The sequence below is a fragment of the Protopterus annectens genome, chromosome 3.part0, assembly GCF_019279795.1.
Source record: "Protopterus annectens isolate FY-2018-M chromosome 3.part0, PAN1.0, whole genome shotgun sequence".
Taxonomy (NCBI): domain Eukaryota; kingdom Metazoa; phylum Chordata; order Ceratodontiformes; family Protopteridae; genus Protopterus; species Protopterus annectens.
The window spans coordinates 665559113-665578414 of NC_056731.1; the positions used below are offsets into that span (position 1 = coordinate 665559113).

The 19302-nt window shown below is 41.7% G+C and overlaps 1 protein-coding gene across 1 annotated transcript in view; it reads right to left on the reverse strand.

Annotated features, from left to right (window-relative positions):
* Positions 1-19302, reverse strand: part of PTPN3 (protein tyrosine phosphatase non-receptor type 3) — a 2272168-nt gene that overhangs the window by 201614 nt on the left and 2051252 nt on the right. Inside the window, exon 26 of the mRNA XM_044065075.1 lies at positions 6408-6553. Coding sequence (XP_043921010.1) covers positions 6408-6553 — 146 coding nt within the window. The remainder of the gene's footprint in view (positions 1-6407; positions 6554-19302) is intronic.

Below are 19302 nucleotides of genomic sequence, written 5' to 3' on the forward strand. Positions count from 1 at the left end.
AATTAAGATTTTCTTGTTTGTTCTTTCCATTGTAACTGCTGATGTGCTGCATACCACAGTAAAAACATGTCTATTGTAATTTGTGTGTATACTGATCATGTCTAAATATCTAACTGTATCTGTAATTTTTCTATGTGGAGCTTTTCTCCCCGGGCCTCTGGTCAAAAAGGATCTTTTCAGCTCAGTCAGACACCCCCAGTTAACAAATGTAAAATAAATAAATAAATGTTCACACTACTTATTCATGCCACTCAAGTTTCCCAACTTTTGGCTTAAATGTTTTTTAATTCCCTCCTAAAATTTCTGATTCTGGGATATGACAGTAATGAGTCCTGTAAGCAAAAGGTTTCAGATATTACAGGTAAATACTTATCCTTCCGAAAATGCAGGTAATGCAAATAATGCTGCTTATTCTTGTGAAAATTCATTTAATGCAAATACAACTTACCAACAACCTATCTGAGCAGTGCAAATATTTTTGAGTTAAGAGGCTGAAAGCTCACGGATTATGATTCAGAGGCAGACGGTGGCTGTAGTACATGCAGAAGTTCAATTCTCTTTCCATCTGCCTTGTAAAATCAAGTTTTGGAACTCTAGTGATTATAACTATCATGCATCAGATGCAGGCTGCTGCAATCTACAGCATGCAAAATTTAAAATCAAAGTACTTTTTTTTTAAATTTGGATTCCCTCCATATCCACAATATTTAAGTTTACTTGAGCGTCTTTTCATTTTAACTTGTGTTCATAGGTAGGTACTAGGCTATCAGCCCAAGGGCCTACGTAAGACTAGCCAGCAAGGTACCATAGCTTACGCTACCCAAGAAAGTTATTTTCCTGTGCCACTGTCCAGCAGAGAGAGAAGTGATCCCTGGGCTGTATTTCCTATTTCCCATCAACTCATCAAGATTTTTCTTGAAGAGTGCTAATGAAGAACTTTGCTTGACATAGATGGGTAGCTTGTTCCAGAGTATAGGAAGTCTCTGGGACAGGAAACTATCCCTCCAGTGTGTCCTGTTTATTGTGGTGACAAGATTTAGGTCCCTAGAGCGTGTAGCTTGGAGGGATTGGGATTTCTTTAGGTGTAGCATGTCCAACAGCTCTGGGGTTGACATAGCTTTATATGTTAGGCAGAGATCACCTCGGAGTAGGCGATATGCTATGGAGCTTTTTGAGGCGGTCAGTGTAGGGCATTTGATTGAGGCCAGTAATCCTCTTTGTGAGGTACTTCTGTGGCCTTTCCAGCTGCTGCAGATGTCTTGTGAGGTACATTCCAAAAGAGGCGTTGTACTCTATAATGGGTCTAATGAGTGACGAGCAGAGGGGAACAATGACCTCTTTTTTCCTGGATGAGAACCCTTTTATGATGAGGTGTGCCACGTAGAAGGACTTCCTGACTACTGTGGCGATGTGACTATCAAAAGAGAGACTACTGCCCACCTGTGTCCCAAAGGTCTCTTATCACGCATTTGGTGTTAAGTAGATTGCTGCCTATGTGGTAGCTCATGGGTACACAGTTTTTACCAAAGGAGATGACACTGCACTTTTTGGCATTGAGCTTGAGGCCATGGCTCTGACACCAGGCATCTGTCTCAGTGAGGCCCTTCTGTAGGATGTCCACATCATTTGGGGACTTGACTATGGCTCCTAGTTTGCAGTCATCTGCGAACTTTGTCAGCCAGAGGCCTTCTGTGTTAGCCTGTACTTCAGAGAAGTAAATACCAAACAGGACAGGTCCCAGGACAGAACCCTGTGGCACTCCACTTGTCACTGCCTTGAGGTCAGATTTGGAGTCTGCAACTTTTACAGTGTGGGTTCTGTCAGTGAGCCAGTTGGCAACCCATCTTGTGACATAGGGATTTATACCTAGTTTAGTGAGTTTAGCTATAATTCCAGAATGGGGGAAGGTGTCGAAAGCCTTGGCAAGGTCAAGATAGGCTGTGTGAACCACCTTACCCTCATCCACGGCTTTGGTGAATGCCTCAAAGAAGTTGATCAGGTTCAGGAGGCATGATCTGCCTTTCACAAACCCGAACTAGGTGGGATCCAGAGTTTGGAGGTTACCAATGTCTTCGTTTATGAGTTCCATGATGATACGTTCCATGGCCTTGCAGACCAGGTTCATCAAACTAATAGGTTGATAGTTCCCGGGATCAGTGGTGGCTCCCCCTTTGTGGAGTGGGATAACTGCTGCTGTGCGCCATTCCATGGGCACAAAGCCTGAGGCGAGGCTATTATTGAACATAGTGCTTAAGTGGGGAGCCAGTTCATTCTGAAGTTCGTGTAAAACGCAGTCTGGGATGTTGTCCGGTCCCATGGATGCTGTGTTTTTGGCTTTAGAGAGTGCAGCTTTTACCTGCGTAGTTGTGATTACAGGGACTCTGCATTCTTCCTGTATAGATATGGGCCCTTTAGGCAGTGAGAGGCGGGTAAAGTTAGCACTGAACCGATCTGCCAGGATGTTGGCAATATCAGTTGGTTCTGTAATTTTCGTGCCTGTGTGCTGTAACTCAGAGCAGATCTGGGTAATGCCATCTAGATTCTTGACATAGCTATAGCATGCTTTGTGGTTGTCCTTAGATTTAGTGGCGATTTTGTTTTTGTAGCTAGCTTTAGTGGCGATTTTGTTTTTGTAGCTAGCTTTGGAGGATCTTATAAGGAATCTCAGCTTCTTACTGAGGCTGACCAGGGAGCTCCTCCACTCATGGGATTTTACTCTCTTTTGCAACAGTTTCTTCCTTCTGTTGTACAGTTTGTTTATGGCAGGGGACCACCAGATTAACTTCCTTTTTTTTGGAGGATAGCGTCTTGGTTCTGTTTGAGATAGCACGATCCATGCACTCGTGTAGGTGCTTATAGAGTACATTTGTGTAGGATTCACAGTTGTAACTGTATTGTCTATCTGCATGGAGTTCACCACTTCTGTCTTAAGAAGCATGAAGTTGGCTTTGGAGAATTTTTTTACTGTGGTTTCCTTAATGGGGGTGGGGGCGGGATGTGGATATCAAGGGTGATAAGCTTATGGTCGGATAGGACCAACAAGGAGTTGACTTCAGGTTTGGAACACCGGTCACTCATGTTGGTAATGACTAGGTCTAGGATATTGTTGTCCCTGGTGGGGGTGTGGATAAGTTGATCTAGGGCATTGGAGTTTATGAATTCCAGAAAGCGTTGAGCTAAGGAGTTGGTACACAAGTAGTTTTCCCAGTTAATGGGAAACAGCACATTTACTTTCTAACATTCGTTTTCCTTGCATGTTTTCAACACACCTCTCCTGACCAAGACAGCACTGTAATAACCATTTAGGAAATAACTCGATTAAGCCAGGGGTGCCAGAAGCCTTTGGGTTATACATGATCTGGGCTGCATTTTAGAGCATTGCCTCAACATTTAAATCAAATGATGACCAGAATAAAAATCATCAGTAATTAAAGAATTTCAGACTTATTTTTTTTCTCTCTTAAGGAAGACATAAGTTGTGCCCAAGGCTTAATGTTTAAAGCTGACAAAGTAGTAACTCACAATAAAAAATGAAGAGAGAGGTATCAGGATGCACAAATCCTATCTGGGAATACTGCCAAAAGTCAGTCACTGCCTCTGCATCTCTCTGGTGTTAGACTGTGACGAAAACAGATTTAAATGGCTAAATTCATGTACTTTGACTGCAGTTAGACATACAACACAGCATACCTCCTCATTTACAAAGCACTGTGAGATAGCGGTGGCAATGAACAGCTGTTTCCACACATCATCTTCCTGCCAAAACATCAAAGATAATCACGTATTATGTGTAAGGTCTGTCGGCTTGTAACTTTTAAATACACTGCATCCCCCCCCCCCCCCGACACACACACAAACAATCACAATGGTAATGCTGACATTAGCTGGCTATAATGTCTTAGACTGCAATGCATGCACACACACAGACACATGCATGTGCACAGTCGCATGCATGCACACATACACACATACAAACACACACACACATACACAAGCATAGGCCATAACAATCTTAGTTTTGCACTTTTTTTCAGAAAACACCAATATATTGTGCAATACTGGTACTAACACACCAGATCAATGACAGTTGTTCAGCAGTTGTCAAATAGCAGCAGGGTAAGTCACTTTTACTTACCTTACTGAGGAGTATGGCATACTTGTCACTGTTGCTGATTTCACCAGACTGCCCCTGACTTTTCCTCATAATTTTGCTCTGTCCTGATTTGCCGGTAGATTGTTTAGGATTACATACAGTCAATAAATCTAGACATCAGATTTTCATATTTCTTATTGTCCTAAAAGTGCATGTTGATGCATAACGTCTATTAACTTTTTGAGTGAACTAGCATTCAATGTTCCTGATTTTGAGCTTTTAATCAGTTATGCTGGGCTGTTGATCTCTAGTGTGTATCTTGCTCATGTTCAATCACTGATTGATCAGCTTTATCCTAACAGGGTCAAATCACAACCCTGTTTTGGTTAAAAGAGTGTAATTGGAAAATTAATACAAATTTCTCTCACTTCATTTTCCCTAACCAGCAGCAGCATTTGTGCGGCCCCACGCAGTCAAGGATGATTATCCCCACCCCCTCTACAGGGGGATTGCGGGCACGTAAAGCTGTCTCTGATGTTAGTTTTAGTGGACAGAATGTCCACTAGCAGGATTTAACTAAGTCAAGGGCACTATGTCAGCAGTAAAATATTTAATGAAATTGCGAAGCCTGTTACTTGACAAAAATGTTACACTATAACCAGAGATATCTTTAAATTTTAAAGGAGATATTTTATACATAAAAGTTGTTGTTACTACCCACCTGGTTTATTAAGCATACAAGACTGCTTTGCTAGCTTTTGTTGGTTTGAAAAGCATGTTAGAGAATCAAAATAAGACAACTTGCTGTATTTGGGACCAGCTATGCATGGGTTTAACAGCAGCAAATGATTTATCAATGATAAATCACTGGGAGGTGATCAAATGTGCATTACTGAACGCAATATTCAGTTATTTACAAAGAAATTACACAGACTTGGATTATTAATTTTATGGTGGTGAAGAATTCTGAAGCCCCTGCACACAGGCACTTGACAAGTTGTGTGTATGGCTGGTAATGGAGTCTGTCAGTTGCTCCTATCAGTCATTGAAAACACACCCCATTCCTGCACAAACTCAGCATGGTCGTACTTAACACTTTTTTTTTTTTTTTTTTTTTTTTTTAAAATCAGCAAAGGCTTCACTCTGTCCCTCAACAGTTGTTGTTATGTCTTTCGGCTTTTCCCGGTTAGGGGTCGCCACAGCGGAACTCCGGTCCGCTAATGATTGGCAGTTGATTTTTACGTGCTGAGTTGCCAGCCCTAAAGCACAACCTTCAACGAAGGTACGCCTATTCATGCATGTCTCCACACAGAAGACGCTCTAGCTGAGAATCGAACCGGACAGCGTTTTACTGTGAGGTGACAACGCTACTGCAGCACCACCACCGCATGCTAAATTCCTTTAATCTTCTTATGGCCCCTGATGCAGTGTGCAGCACTCTGATTACCCTCCTGTAGAGAAGAGATCTTTGAATCCGCACACAGTACTCAAGAAATGGCCTCAATAGCAGTCTGTACAAAGGAAGGGTAACATCACTTTCTACTGGTAATAGTTCAACTGCTTACCAACGTAGACCAACTCTGCTTACCACTTTTTCACACTTATTTTTCATCTCGAGGCCATTTAAACATTTAGTACAAGCTCTCTTTCCACTTATACCACTGAAAATACTTTAATCCACTAAGCATTCCCTTCCAAGATTTCATTTTCCAATGTGAATCTAGAATGCCACAAAATGCACAGATCTACAGACACTGTGTAGACTTATTCCATTCTCTCCATACAAGACAGTCTGCAGACATGCTCATAGACTAGTACAGATATATGTGGCATCTGCAGAGAAGCACGCATTTTAGAAGAACCAACAGGAAAGTATGTCCAGCATCTCCATCTGAGAAAAAAATTACAGGGAGGTGTATGCGTTAAGCAGTTTAAGGTGATTTTTTTTAATGGCTAGTGCAAATGAAAGTTACACAATTTGCGTATAATATGCTCAAGTATATAAATAGGTTTTAACATCAAAACAGTTATGAAAGGGAAAAATATGCTACAAAAATAATACACACTAAAAATTATTTGTAAAACTGCTCTTCACCATCTCTGGGTAACAAATTCTCCATTTTAAACTGTCGTTCTATTTAATCTCAGTTGTAATGTAATTACTTTCTGTGTTGCATCACTTCATATTGTTTTATGTTTACTTAACTTTGTTCATTGTACTCATTGCACTACTGTAGCCAAGTTGCAAGTAAAAAGGTCAGATGACCAGCTTACCTACAAGGCCAACAAACTGGGGAAAAAAAAACCAGTTTACCTGCAATGAGCAATTACTGGCTCATCCTTGACTCTCTTCTGTCTCACACAAGTTACAAAATCCAGAAAATCTGTTGAATCATCAGGAACACCATGGTCGGGCCAAGCGACATACTGGAGATGTGTTACAGATCGTTCTTCTCCCGTCTAAAAGATGTATTAAGGACAATAATCAATACACCTGAGCACAGAAATCAGCAAAACACATTCTTCAAATTAAATGAAATTCTGGTGGTATCAGCAAAATGGACTCCTTTTAAGAACACTACTCGTATGCATTTACATATTACTAAGTTTTGAAGTAAAGTGTAAAAAGACCATGTTGTGTCTTTCGGCTTTTCCCGGCTAGGGGTCGCCACAGCGGAACTCTGGTCCGCTAATGACTGGTAGTTGATTTTTAATTGCCGAGTTACCAGCCCTGACGCACAACCTTCAACGAAGGTACGCCCATTCACGCATGTCTCCACGCAGAAGACGCTCTAGCTGAGAATCGAACAGGACAGCATCTAACTGTGAGACGACAATGCTACCGCAGCACCACCACCATGTAAAAAGACCATACAGACCTAAACATTGTATGTAGTGGTATTAGTAAGACACCAAAAAGAAAAAAAAGAGTTATAGAATGCAAAACAGGCGATGTTCTTGCTTCCCTGCAAAACTAATAGGTGAGAAGCCTCCTAAATTATACTGCTCAGTTTGCACAACCCATCCAAGTCAATATTTTGCAGACAAAGGCAGACACATATTAAAAGTTTTGAAAGGAGAGACAAAAGGATCACAAATACATACACTTGTGATGAAAGAGAAGAAACGATATTCATGAGGTATTAGCATTTCAACAGCAAATAAACAATGTTCTAATGAAAAATCTTTTTCAGAAACAGACATTCTGAAACCTGTTGCCAAACTAGAAATAAGAATGGAAGTAGAATACATCAACAGTGCATGGCTGAGGGTGGGTAATGCTTGGTTAACCATTGACTGACATGATTTGATCACAAAACCCCAAGTAATCAAAAAAGCCAGCCATGAATAAACAAACACTATGCACACTTAGAAGTAGATTACTGTTTGTATACAATGTCACTATTTAAAAGACGTCTCCCTTTTTATTTAATGGAATTGCATTTCAGAAGTTTTATGTTCTGCCTCTTCCTGCCATCTTGAATAACGGATGTCATCTTCCTAATGCCGGACATGGACTTGCCAAAGCATGTACAGTGCATTAGCTTAAATGCACTTTCAGCCACTTTTTTTTTTTTTGTTTTTAACAGATTCTAGAGTCCCTTGCATTCCCACTCTGATGACAGTTATTTTACAAGTGCTGCCCAAGATCCACTAACAGTTGTTCTAGGTGGCAAGACATTAAACAAGTTTCTTGCAGAGATCTGCAAGATATATAGCAGGGTTAATAACAGTACCCAAGGTATGGGATTGTCTGCTATTAGAGGACCCATATACTCAGCCATGTATTTTCAAACTGAAAGAAGAATTCAGTAAATGTCCCTGTGTCCCTCACCTCAGCAGCAGCAGCAACAAACACTTTGCATATTAATTCTGATAACTACTGATCTTTGTACGAGACCATGCTACAGTGATTTCTGACCAAAATGCTCCAGAAAACAATTAAATCTACTACATTAAGCAAAGAGATGCATTCAAACAAATATGAGATGCATGCCAACCTTTGGCAAAAGAACTGGCAGTATCAATAAATATGCAGAATAAATGGCAAATAGGCACATTGTCTGCAGAGAGCAATCTCTTTATACAAACCCAATTAAAGTTACAGATGTTCCTGTTAAAGAGGTTTCCAAAAAAGTATACAGGTAACTGAATTACAGTTAAATGAAGAATGACTGAAAGCCAAGCCCATGAAACCCACTGGCACTGTATAATGAAAACTTAATTGGGTATGGAAACATTTTAATTCTGTAGTGTGCTCTGGGGGATTTAATAGCAAATCTGAGGGACGGATGTGCTGCACTGGAAAGAATTTCAAATTATCTCCTGAACAGGCTGACAATACAAGCCCAGGCCCCTGTGGCAATCTGCTTGGATACTGCACTGCTCTACTACTATATTTAGATTTGGTGGACTAGATCAGTTACAGGATTTTTTTTAATAAGACGGCAGTAGTATCTGCTATACTTAAGGGAAACAATATGATACCTACCCCTAACCGGGAAAAGCCGAAAGACGCACACACTAAATTACAATGGATACCATTACAAAGCTTTTCACTATAATATGCTTTTCTTTTGCCAGAGTGTCTGTTGAAACACAAGAGCACCTTGCCATCAAGACGGACTACCTCATCAACTTTAGCTGGAAAAACAACTTACATAAATGGCTACTAGGCCAAATAAAACAGAAGCCAGCATAAACATAAAGAAGAAATGCGCAGTCTTGTCACAGCTTATCATAAGATAACTTTAAGGAACGGAACAGCTGAAGTATCACACAACTGCAAAAAGGCAAAGGCATAACATTTATCCACGTGGGCAATATTTCCCATACTCTTTTTAAGACTATGCCAAAATCAGCTATAAGGATGTGAAAAATGACAGCTAATTAATTTATGCAGGACTGTGAAGATTTGTTTGCACTGAATGTGGTGTAAAGTACAGTTTTGTACCTACCATAAATGTAGATGTTTGAGTGTATACCCTGCTGCAGTCATCACACTTGGGTTATCCTGTCGTCAGGCGGTCCCGCAGTTGGCCTGAATTCCAAAGTCTTGGTCCGGCGTCAGTTGCTGTAGTTTCTTCCCTGATGTCAGTGCGCCAGGGGTATATAAGAGGCATCCAACGCCATTTTCTTCAGTTTTTCTTGCCCCAGATGTCAGGTGCCCCCCCAAAAGATGGTCAGTAGATAGTACCAATAATAAAAGCTTAGCACAAACAAAACATCCCTCCAGCTATAAGCAAATACACCACAAAGGTTGTATCAGATTTTAAGGTATTGAAAGGTTTTAGTTAGGTTAGAGGGGATGGAGGGAGGATAACCTGGACTGCAGCAGGGTATACACTCGAACATCTACATTTATGGTAGGTACAAAACTGTACTATGTTCATCGTGTTACCCTGCTGCAGTCATCACACTTGGGTAGAATCCCAAAGCTAAGGATGGGAGGTGGAGTCAAACAGGGTTAGAGGAGGCTAGAAGGCCCTGCAAAACTGCAGTGGCGAAGCCAGCTCTAGTCTTAGAGTAAAGTGGTAAGTGATAGTGTTTGGTGAAGGTGTGTACTGAACTCAAGTTGCAGCTTCCAGAATATCCTTGGTTGGCACCCCCTGAGGAAGGCTGTAGATGTAGCTGCTGCCCTGGTGGAGTGGGGCCTTATGCTAGCAGGAACTGGTTTTCCACGATGGGTGTAGCAAAAACGTATGCAATGTCCTATCCATTTGGAAATGGTCTGTTTTGAGATGGCCTTTCTTTGTGATGCTGTAGCATAGGATACAAAAAGTTGGTCAGATTTTCTGAAAGCCTTAGTTTTATCCAAGTAGTAACGTAGTTGCCTGTGAATGTCCAAGGAATGCAGGAGTCTTTCTCCTTTGTTCTGTGGATTTGGAAAGAAGGTGGGTAAGTGGATGGTTTGATTTAGAGCCACACTGGATACCACCTTTGGCATAAAGGAGGGGTTAGTTCGTAGAGAAACTCTGTCTTGATGAAAAATGAGGAAAGGCTCTACTGCCATTAGTGCCTGTAGCACTGAGACTCTTCTGGCTGAAGTAACTGCTAGCAGCAGGGCAGTCTTCCATGATATAAACTTTAAGTCAGCTGAGAAAGCTGGCTCAAAAGGTGTCAGCGTAAGTTTTTCCAGAACAAAATTTAGGTCCCATGTTGGTGTTTGCGCTCTCCTGGGAGGCCTAATGTTTTTTGCCCCTCTGAGATACTGCCTTAGAAGTGGATGTGAAAATAAGGGAGGATCCGTGTTGTAGTGAGCTGAAATAGCTGAGGCGTGGATTTTAATAGATGAAAAAGAAGGTCCGTTGTGTAACATCTCAGTTAAATATTGTAGAATCTGAGGCATGTCTGGCTGAAGGGTATTTTGGCCTTTAGCTTGGTCCCAGGAGCAAAATCTTTTCCATTTGTCTGAGTAGGCTTTCCTGGTGCTGGGCCTCCTGGCCTCCAGAATGACATCCATAACAGCTTGTGAAAGAGGGGCTGGCTGGTTGCTTAGGTGATTTGCCATGCAGCCAAATTTAAGGTTTTGAGCTGGCTGTGTAGAATCTGACTGCCTTGCTGTGTGAGTAGATGAGGAATTTGTGGTAAAATCCATGGTGGGCCCTGGGTCATGTTCCTTAGTAGTGGGTACCAGTGCTGGCGTGGCCAGTCCAGGGCAATGAGCATCATTCGAGGTCTCTCCATCCTGACTTTCAGCAGCACCTTTGTGAGAAGGGGCAATGGAGGAAAGGCATATACTGTCAGCATTTTCCAATTGAATGAGGGTGCGTCCACTTTCCAAGCTTGATGGTGAAATGTCCTTGTGCAAAATTTTGATAGCTGATAGTTTTGGGGGTTGGCAAACAAGTTTATGTCTGGGCACCCCCATTTTTGAGTTATCATTGCAAATACTTGTGGATCCAGTTTCCACTCGTGGGGATCCATGATGTTTCTGCTTAGGTCATCTGCCAATGTGTTCTTTTTTCCTGGCAGGAATTGAGCTTGTAATTGAACTTGGTAAGCCAGTGCTGTGTTCCACAAGGTCATTGCTTACCTGTGTAGAGGGTAGGAGTGTGTACCCCCTTGTTTGTTTATGTACCACATTACTGTGGTGTTGTCTGTCCTTATTATAAGCTGTCCTGGATGTAAGAGGTCCTTGAAGGCTGTCAGAGCATTCTGTACAGCTAGCATTTCTTTTTATTGATGTGCAGATTCCTTTGATCTGCAGTCCATATGCCTTGAACGCACCGTCTTGCCATGTGTGCCCCCCCCAGGCATAGTCCGATGCATCTGTTGTCATAGTTTGCCTGGCTGGGGGTAAGGTAAAAGGCTGACCCTTGTTGAGGTGACATGCCTGTGACCACCATAGAAACTCCTGTTGAAGGCAGGGAATGAGAGGTATCATTGTTTCCAAGCTGTGGCTATGTCGAGTCCATACGCTTTTCAGGTACCATTGTAATTTCCTCATATGCAGTTTTGCAAATGGTATTAGTAGTATGCAAGATGCCATGAAGCCCAAGGCCTGCAGAATTTTTCTTGCAGGGAGTTGGGTCTTTGTTGCCATTATTTTGAAGTATTGAGTTAGTTGTAGTTGTTTGTCTGGCATCAGATAAGCCATCTGGGCCGTTGTATTCAAGCTGGCACCCAGGAATGTCATATTTTGTGAGGGCACTAGTTTTGATTTTTTTTCGTTTACTGTGTACCCTAGGCAACTTAGAAGGTGTTTTACAAAAGTCAGATGTTGTAAGAGAATGTCCTTGCTTTCTGCTTGGATGAGGCAGTCGTCCAGGTATGGGTATATTTGAATTCCTCTTTGTCTGCAGTATGCAATTACTGGTGCCAGGCATTTTGTGAAGACCCTGGGTGCAGTAGATAAGCCAAAGGGCAGTGCAGAGAATTGGTAATGGGTTGAACCTGCAATGAAACAGAGGTATCTTCTGCAATTTTGTCTGATAGGGACATGCAGGTATGCCTCCTTGAGGTCCAACGTTACTAGCCAAGCTTTCTTGCCCAACATGGGAAGAAGCTGATGCAGTGTTAGCATCTTGAATTTGGGTACTTGCAAGAAGGTGTTTAGAATTGAAAGGTCCAGAATGGGTCTCCAAGCACTGTCCTTTCTGGGGACTAGAAAGAGCCTTGAGTAAAATCCTTGGCCTTGCTCCTGTGTAGGTACCAGTTGAATGGCTCTCATGTCCATGAGAGCTGTAATTTGTTTTTGTGCCTCTGCCCATTGATTTTGTGGCAAGTTTGGCATTCCTTTTATCCTTGGCAAGGTGTGGAAATGGAATCTGTATCCTTGTGAGATAATGTCTAGGACCCATTTGTCCTTTGTGACGATGCGCCAGTTGTCTATAAAAAAAATGCTAATTTTCCTCCCAAGGGAGCTGCCAAGAGATTTTTGCTTGGCAGTTTGAGGTTTAAGTCATTGTGTTTGTCTTCTAGTAGTTTGGGACCTGTCTTCTCCTCCCTTCTGTGTTGCAGTGCCCCATTGGCGAGGTTTGTAAGGGATTTGTACTTGTCCTCTGCCCCTTGGGCGTCTGTATTTACCCCTCTGTGGTCTGTCACAAGCTGTAAAGGACCAATTTTTTGCTGGCCAATTTCTGCTGAAGCGTGGGGGTTGTACCTGTAAGAAATCTTTGACCGTCTGCATAGATTTTGCCTTATCCTCCATTTTCTTTAAAACCTCTTCTGCTTTAACCCCAAATAAGACATCCTGCTGTAAGGGTGCATCTAGTAACTTTGCTTTAACATGATCAGGCAAAGTTTGTTCCTTTAACCAAGCATGCCTACGTATAACAGACCCAGTAACAGCTGCTCTACAGGAAGCTTCCAAATCAAATCCATATTGCAAAGTATGTTTGCCCACCTGTTCAGCTGCATGCAACAGATCCTACATTTCCTTGAATTCAGACTGTTGAGGCTGCGTGCTCATCTTTTGTTTTATTTGAGACATTAGGAATTGCTGGTATTTCAGCATGTGAAATTGACAATTTAGTCCTCTCATAGAGTAGTTGAGGTGTAAACCTTCTTCCCCCACCTATCTAGTGCTCTGGAGTCCCTTTCAGAGGGTACAGGATTTTTAGCCATAGAAGCCTTAGCCCCTTTGGGACCATGGGAGATTGTCTCTGGGTCAGCAACAGGGCTTTTGTAAAGGAATTTGTGTGAGTCAGGCACTCTATAATATCTATCTGGTTTGGCTGGAGCAGGAGGCAGAGAATCTGGATTTAGACTAGATTCTAAGTAAACATCATCCACAATGTCTAAAACTGGAGGGATAGCAAGTGGTCTGTGCTGGGGGAGTAAAAGAAACTCTCGGAGCCTTTTCTTTGAGTCGGAGTAGTCCTGACCTTCCCAGTGGAAATGTTCCCTCATGGTATGTAAGGTTTCCCCAAAGGAATAGTCTTCAGGGGAGAAGCTGAGGGAATGGAATCTTCAGCATCAGAATCTTCATAAGGGGAAAGGAGTAATCCTGTTCCTCAGAGGAGCCTGAGGAAATAGACACTTGATCAGAGGAGGCATAATCCTCCTCTTGTCTAGGCCTTTTGTCTGGGGGGGATTGGGAACCCCTGATTAAAGAAATCAAATCTTCAGCCATTTTAAGCATCTGTTTCTTAGGCATGGGGCCTTGAACTGGAGACTGATGTGCAGTCTTTTTTGGTTTTAGAGGAGTCTTAAGCTTAGCATAAGATTTTATGGTGAGAGTAGTCGGTCTGAAGACACCTTCTGTAACCAAAGGTGTTTCCGCAGCACCGGCTTCTCCTTCTACAATGTTGTCGGTAGGGCCTAAAGAAAATGGCTGTGTCGGCCTAGAACTCTCTGCTAGAGAATCCGAAGCGGTCTGGGGTTCCAATTCTGCGGTCGCCAGGGGCTGCGTAGGCGCCTCACTGAAAACCGGAGAACCGGCGACCAGCCCAGCCGAGGCCTCGGAGTCTGGCTTGGATCTAGGCTGCCTGTCTTTATCTTTGCATTTTTTATGCACGCCGGTAGCTGGTTGCTCAGACGGCATAGTGTAATTAAATTTCCTACCGAAGTAGTGTCGTGCGAAATCAAAGCGTCGCTTTATAGTTCGCTTATTGAACCTAGCACAAAAACGACAACCAGTGACGTCGTGGTCTGGGCCTAGGCAAGGTATACAATAAGAATGAAAATCCTTATGAGGTATTTGCTTCCCACAAGAAATGCAGTTGTTAACTTTTTCTGACATCGGACTGAGGCAAGAAAAGGTTCCCCAACAGGGTACTTAGCTTTGAAGACTTCGGACTGAAATGCCATTCGAAAATCTCAGGTGTCGGCCGACCGGCACTGGCGAACTGCTTCTGCTTCGGGCACTGCGCGGCAAGAAAGACTGAAGAAAATGGCGTCGGATGCCTCTTATATACCCCTGGCGCACTGACATCAGGGAAGAAGCGACAGCAACCAACACCGGACCAAGACTTTGGAATTCAGGCCGACTGCGGGACCGCCTGACGACAGGATAACCCAAGTGTGATGACTGCAGCAGGGTAACATGATGAACATCAACATTTGACCACTGTCACCACGTTCCAAGCCTGTGTTTGCAAATCCCAAGAGAATACTGCTAATAGCAGGATTCTAAACGTACAGTTTGGGTTCGTAAAACATTTATATAACAAAGGATATGGAACACAAACAGTGGCAAAGTGTTACCTCACATCAACAGCATAGCATACAAAAGTTTACAACTTGTTCTAACTACCAGCCACAAAACCCCTATACCACTGTCCTGTGTGGCATCCACTGTCTGCAGAAGTCCAAAGAACTTCAGAAAGACAAGTAAAAGATAAGATTCTTTATTTTATACAAAACGTTAGATATGTAAATTTCAGCATGCAATTCAGAGAACATCTCTAAAGAGATTAGCTCTGCTTCTAGCAACTCACTGCAAAAACAGTTTCAGAAGACCAAAGAATAAGCAAGTAGTGATGCCCAACAGTGTGGTCTTTACAGGGAAACAACAGACTGCCCAGGAGTACTTGAGGGTTTCCTCCTCAGCCCTGGCAGATCCACTGTTTTCCATTACCACCCACCCTGGAAGGCATTACTGCATTCAGAAAATGGTTTGCTTGTTTTGTATTTGTTTTATTGTTAGTATATACACATGCTTTTTAGATTTTTGTCGTACAACAGTTTCTCTGCTTAATTTTTCAAAGTTGGTGTAGGATATGCAATTGATGTGCAGTTTTTTTTTTTTTGGCAGGAGGAAGCATTTTATATAAAATATATATGTTATGCAAGCAGTTAGTTATTTAATAACATCTAAACACACACACACACACACACACACACACACAGTGAGTAAGATGACTTTAAAAAAAAAAAAAAAGAAGGTGCTGAAACTTTCAGGTTCATGGAGTAGAGATGAAGCCCTATTACCCAACAGACAGAGGTTCAATAAGCAGCTGAGGTACTGAAAGAGCTGACTAGGGGTGGGGGGTGGGGATAAAGTCAGGAAATTATAATCTGCAGGCCATCTAATTCCTAAGGGCATGTCTACTACTCACTTCAGGGAGATCACTGTTCCATTTTATACCTTACTGACCTGTCCCATTACTGAATACAACACTGAATTTTGTAGCCTTTGAATAAGTCACCACCAAACCTGAAAAGGTTCAATTACTTGCTAAAAAAATTAACAGGACTGGAAAATTTTAACTATTCAGAAAGCAGACCATTAATCCTCCCCAAGTCACTGTACGGACACACACACTCCCCTGCGGTGACAGCCCTATGGTTCATTCATTCATAAATGTTGAGCATATGACAAGTGGTGACATTTACAGGGAGGATCAGGCTTTTTCCTTTTCAGTTTTGACTTACCCGTGTATGCCTATTCACTTATAAGAGATTGGCATGCAACTTCTTTTGTGATGTACACCTTTCCTCTGCATGACATGATTGTCTGGTCCTGTCCCCCCTTGTCGACAACCATTATGTGCGACTGGGATACTCCATTGGGGATTCCACCATGGATAGTGTCCCCCCCCAAAGACAGGCAAGCAGACTTGAGCTTCATCATACCTTTCCTTTACCACGAAAGGTCCAACAGGTACCTGAGCTTCTAGTCAAACTCTGGTCACCTGTGTATAAGGTTCATGGAAATGAGTTTCCTTGTAGTGCTTTATAAACTTTCATTACATTTCATCTCTTAACAACTAAAGAACATCTAAAGAAATCCCAATCCCTCCGCACCACATGCTCCAGAGACCTCAACCTCATTACCACAATCAACAGAACATGCTGGAGTTACAGGTTCCTCACACAGAGACTACCCATGCTCTGGAATAGATTACCCATACACGTCAAGCAGATCACCTCACTGACCCTCTTCAAGAAAAATTTTGATGAATGGATGGGAAATAGTTCATCCCGGGGATCATTCCAGTGGCTCTACTTGATAGAAGCAGTGGGAACTAACGTCGGGCGGCACGATGCCAGGGCACTTCTATGGGCTAGGCTTGCAATGGCTCCAGGGCCGTTAGCCTAGTACGCACCTATGAAGTTACATAGATTTTCTCTACCTGGTTTCAAATGTAATGCCTGAAACATGCAGGTGGGGGAGCCAGCACCAAATCAGGGAACATAATACTAATATAAATTATCAAGGACACAAAAAAGTGACAAATGCAATACCTTCTAAGCTTGCAGAATACATTTCCCATTGCTATGAGAAGTCACCGGTCACCAAATGTCTTCAAAAATACATTTATATATTAGAATGCCTACATGCAGGACAAATTTACATTTTTATAAGACAGGAATGGTCAATTATGTTTAGTCAAGTACTGTTTTCTAGAAATGAGACTGTGTGTAAAAATGAGACTGCAGAAAACTCAGTGTAAGGAAGTTTTTCCTTATACCCACTGATGCACAATCTTAAGAGTTAGTATATTTACAGATGCCCATTTTCAACAGTTTGGATTTGATAGGTTAGGTTATGGAAGTGAGTTTCCTTGCAATATTTTTACCTTCACATTGTTATTCGCTGAAACAATGAAAATGTATGCACTCTGTGAGTGCACATACAAATAAAGTGACAGTGATTTCAGCCGATCCATATAGGATAGCTGCTGAAGACCTTGAATTTTCTTTGCGAGGAAACCTTTGTGGTCTCTCCAATTGCTGCAGGTGCTTTGAAAGTTACATGCCAAAAGGAGTGTCGTACTCAATTATTGACCTAATGAGTAAAGAGTACAAGGAGGTGATAACTTCACTTTTTCTTGAGGTAATGCCCTTACTTATTGGGTGAGCCATATGTAATGCCCTTCTTGCCACTCTGGAGACATGGTGATTCAAAGGCAAGGTTGCTGTCAACCTGAGTGACCAGATCTCTCACCACTCAGTGCGTACTTAGGGTATTGCCACTGATGTGGTAATTTGCAGGAATATTGCTCTTGCCAAAAGGGATGATGATACATTTTTTTGCATTGAGTTTGAGGCCATGACTTTAGCACTAATCATTTATTTGCTTAAGACATTCTTGAAGGATGTTGACATAATTTGGAGATTCTATGACCGCACCAGTTTACAGTCGTCAGCAAAATTTGTCAGCCACAGTCCCTTGGTTTTAGCTTGTACTTCAGAGAAATAGATTCCAAACAGTAGATGTCCCAGGATTGAACCCTGTGGACCACCACTGGTAACGGGTCTGCTGTTGGAGGTGGATTGTCCTATTTTGACTGTATGGGCTGTATCAGAGAGCCAGTTCGCAACCCACCTTATAATATAAGGGTTGACATCTAGCTGGGAGAGTTTGTCAATGAGGCCCAAGTGAGGGAACAGTGTCAAACACCTTGGCTAGATTTAAGTAGCCTGTATGCACAGATTTACCCTTGTCTGGGGGCCCTTGTGACTGTCTCGAAGAAGTTCACCAGGTTTAACAAGCATGATCTCCCCCTGACAAATCCAGACTGGGTAGGACCTAGTGTTTGGAGATTACCTACATCTTTGTTGATAAGGTCCATGATGATTCTCTCCATGGCCTTGCGGATAAGGCTAGTCAGGCTAATAGCTCCTGAATGAATGTATGAGTAGAGTTTTTTAGTTCATTTGCATCTGAAAACTTAACATTTGTTTAAACTCCAAACTGTAGCCTTAGGCTAGAAGATTTATATGAGGTGTGGTTCTGACAACCTTTGACATTTAAATGCATCTTATCAGTGAATGTTTAAGAGACATCATTATCTTAATGGCTCTGTAAGTAGGAATAAGTGACCTAACCTAATTACTCTGCCCCTTCTAGCCTTAAAGTTGTAACAGATGATGATACAAACACTGGAAAGAAAGGCAAATAGAAATAGGTTTAGACATAAAACAAATGGAATAATTATTAAACTATGCTTTTTTTCTGCTGTGACACATTTAGTGTTGGATTACAGTAAAGGATGATCACTTTTTGAAAAGAAAATAATTAACATCTGGATGCAATTCTTTTATTGCATGTATGATGGTGAATGTAAAGCATGCAAGTGTTTTGGGTAGTGTTACTGTAAGTGAAAGTTTTTGGAAAGATAATATGTACAGTTGGGGTTAGGGGTAGCAGCAAGTTTTATGATTAGCACACGAGTAGGAATCCTCTTTGTCCATCCTTTCTCATGTGTACTAACCCTAAACAGTATATTATTAAATCAACCATTCCATAACATCATCACTATTCAGACAAGGCATGTCTGAAGATACTATTTTTTTAATGCAAAAGGAAAATGTGTTTTCTTTTTGCAGTTAGTGTAGTTTTTGTCTTTTCTCCATTTTTATTAGTTTTGACATACAAAACAGATGTAATAGTTTTTTTCTTTTCCCCATTTTTGTTAATTTTGACATACAAAATAGATGTAATATGCATCAATGTTTTTGCACACATTTTTTTGTTAACATGTTCAAATACAAAGACACACACAGGCATATGAAATAAATATCAGCATGAGGTTTTAAAGCCGTCAAGCCTCCTGAAGACCAGCTCTTAAGCTTGACAATCCAACCTATAATCCCATTCTTCCATAGAAATCACTCAGATATGATCATTTGTTTAAGATTTCACTTGCTTTGCCTAAAATAAACACTACCAAAGGCATAAATCTTTTCACTGTGAAAAAATATCCATTAGGACAAAACATTTTTCCAAGCCATGGGGTCACTAAAATCAGCGTATAGTCCTTTTTAGTAGATTCACTCTGGGTAATTTCAGGATGAAAAGTAGCAGCAAGTCTCTT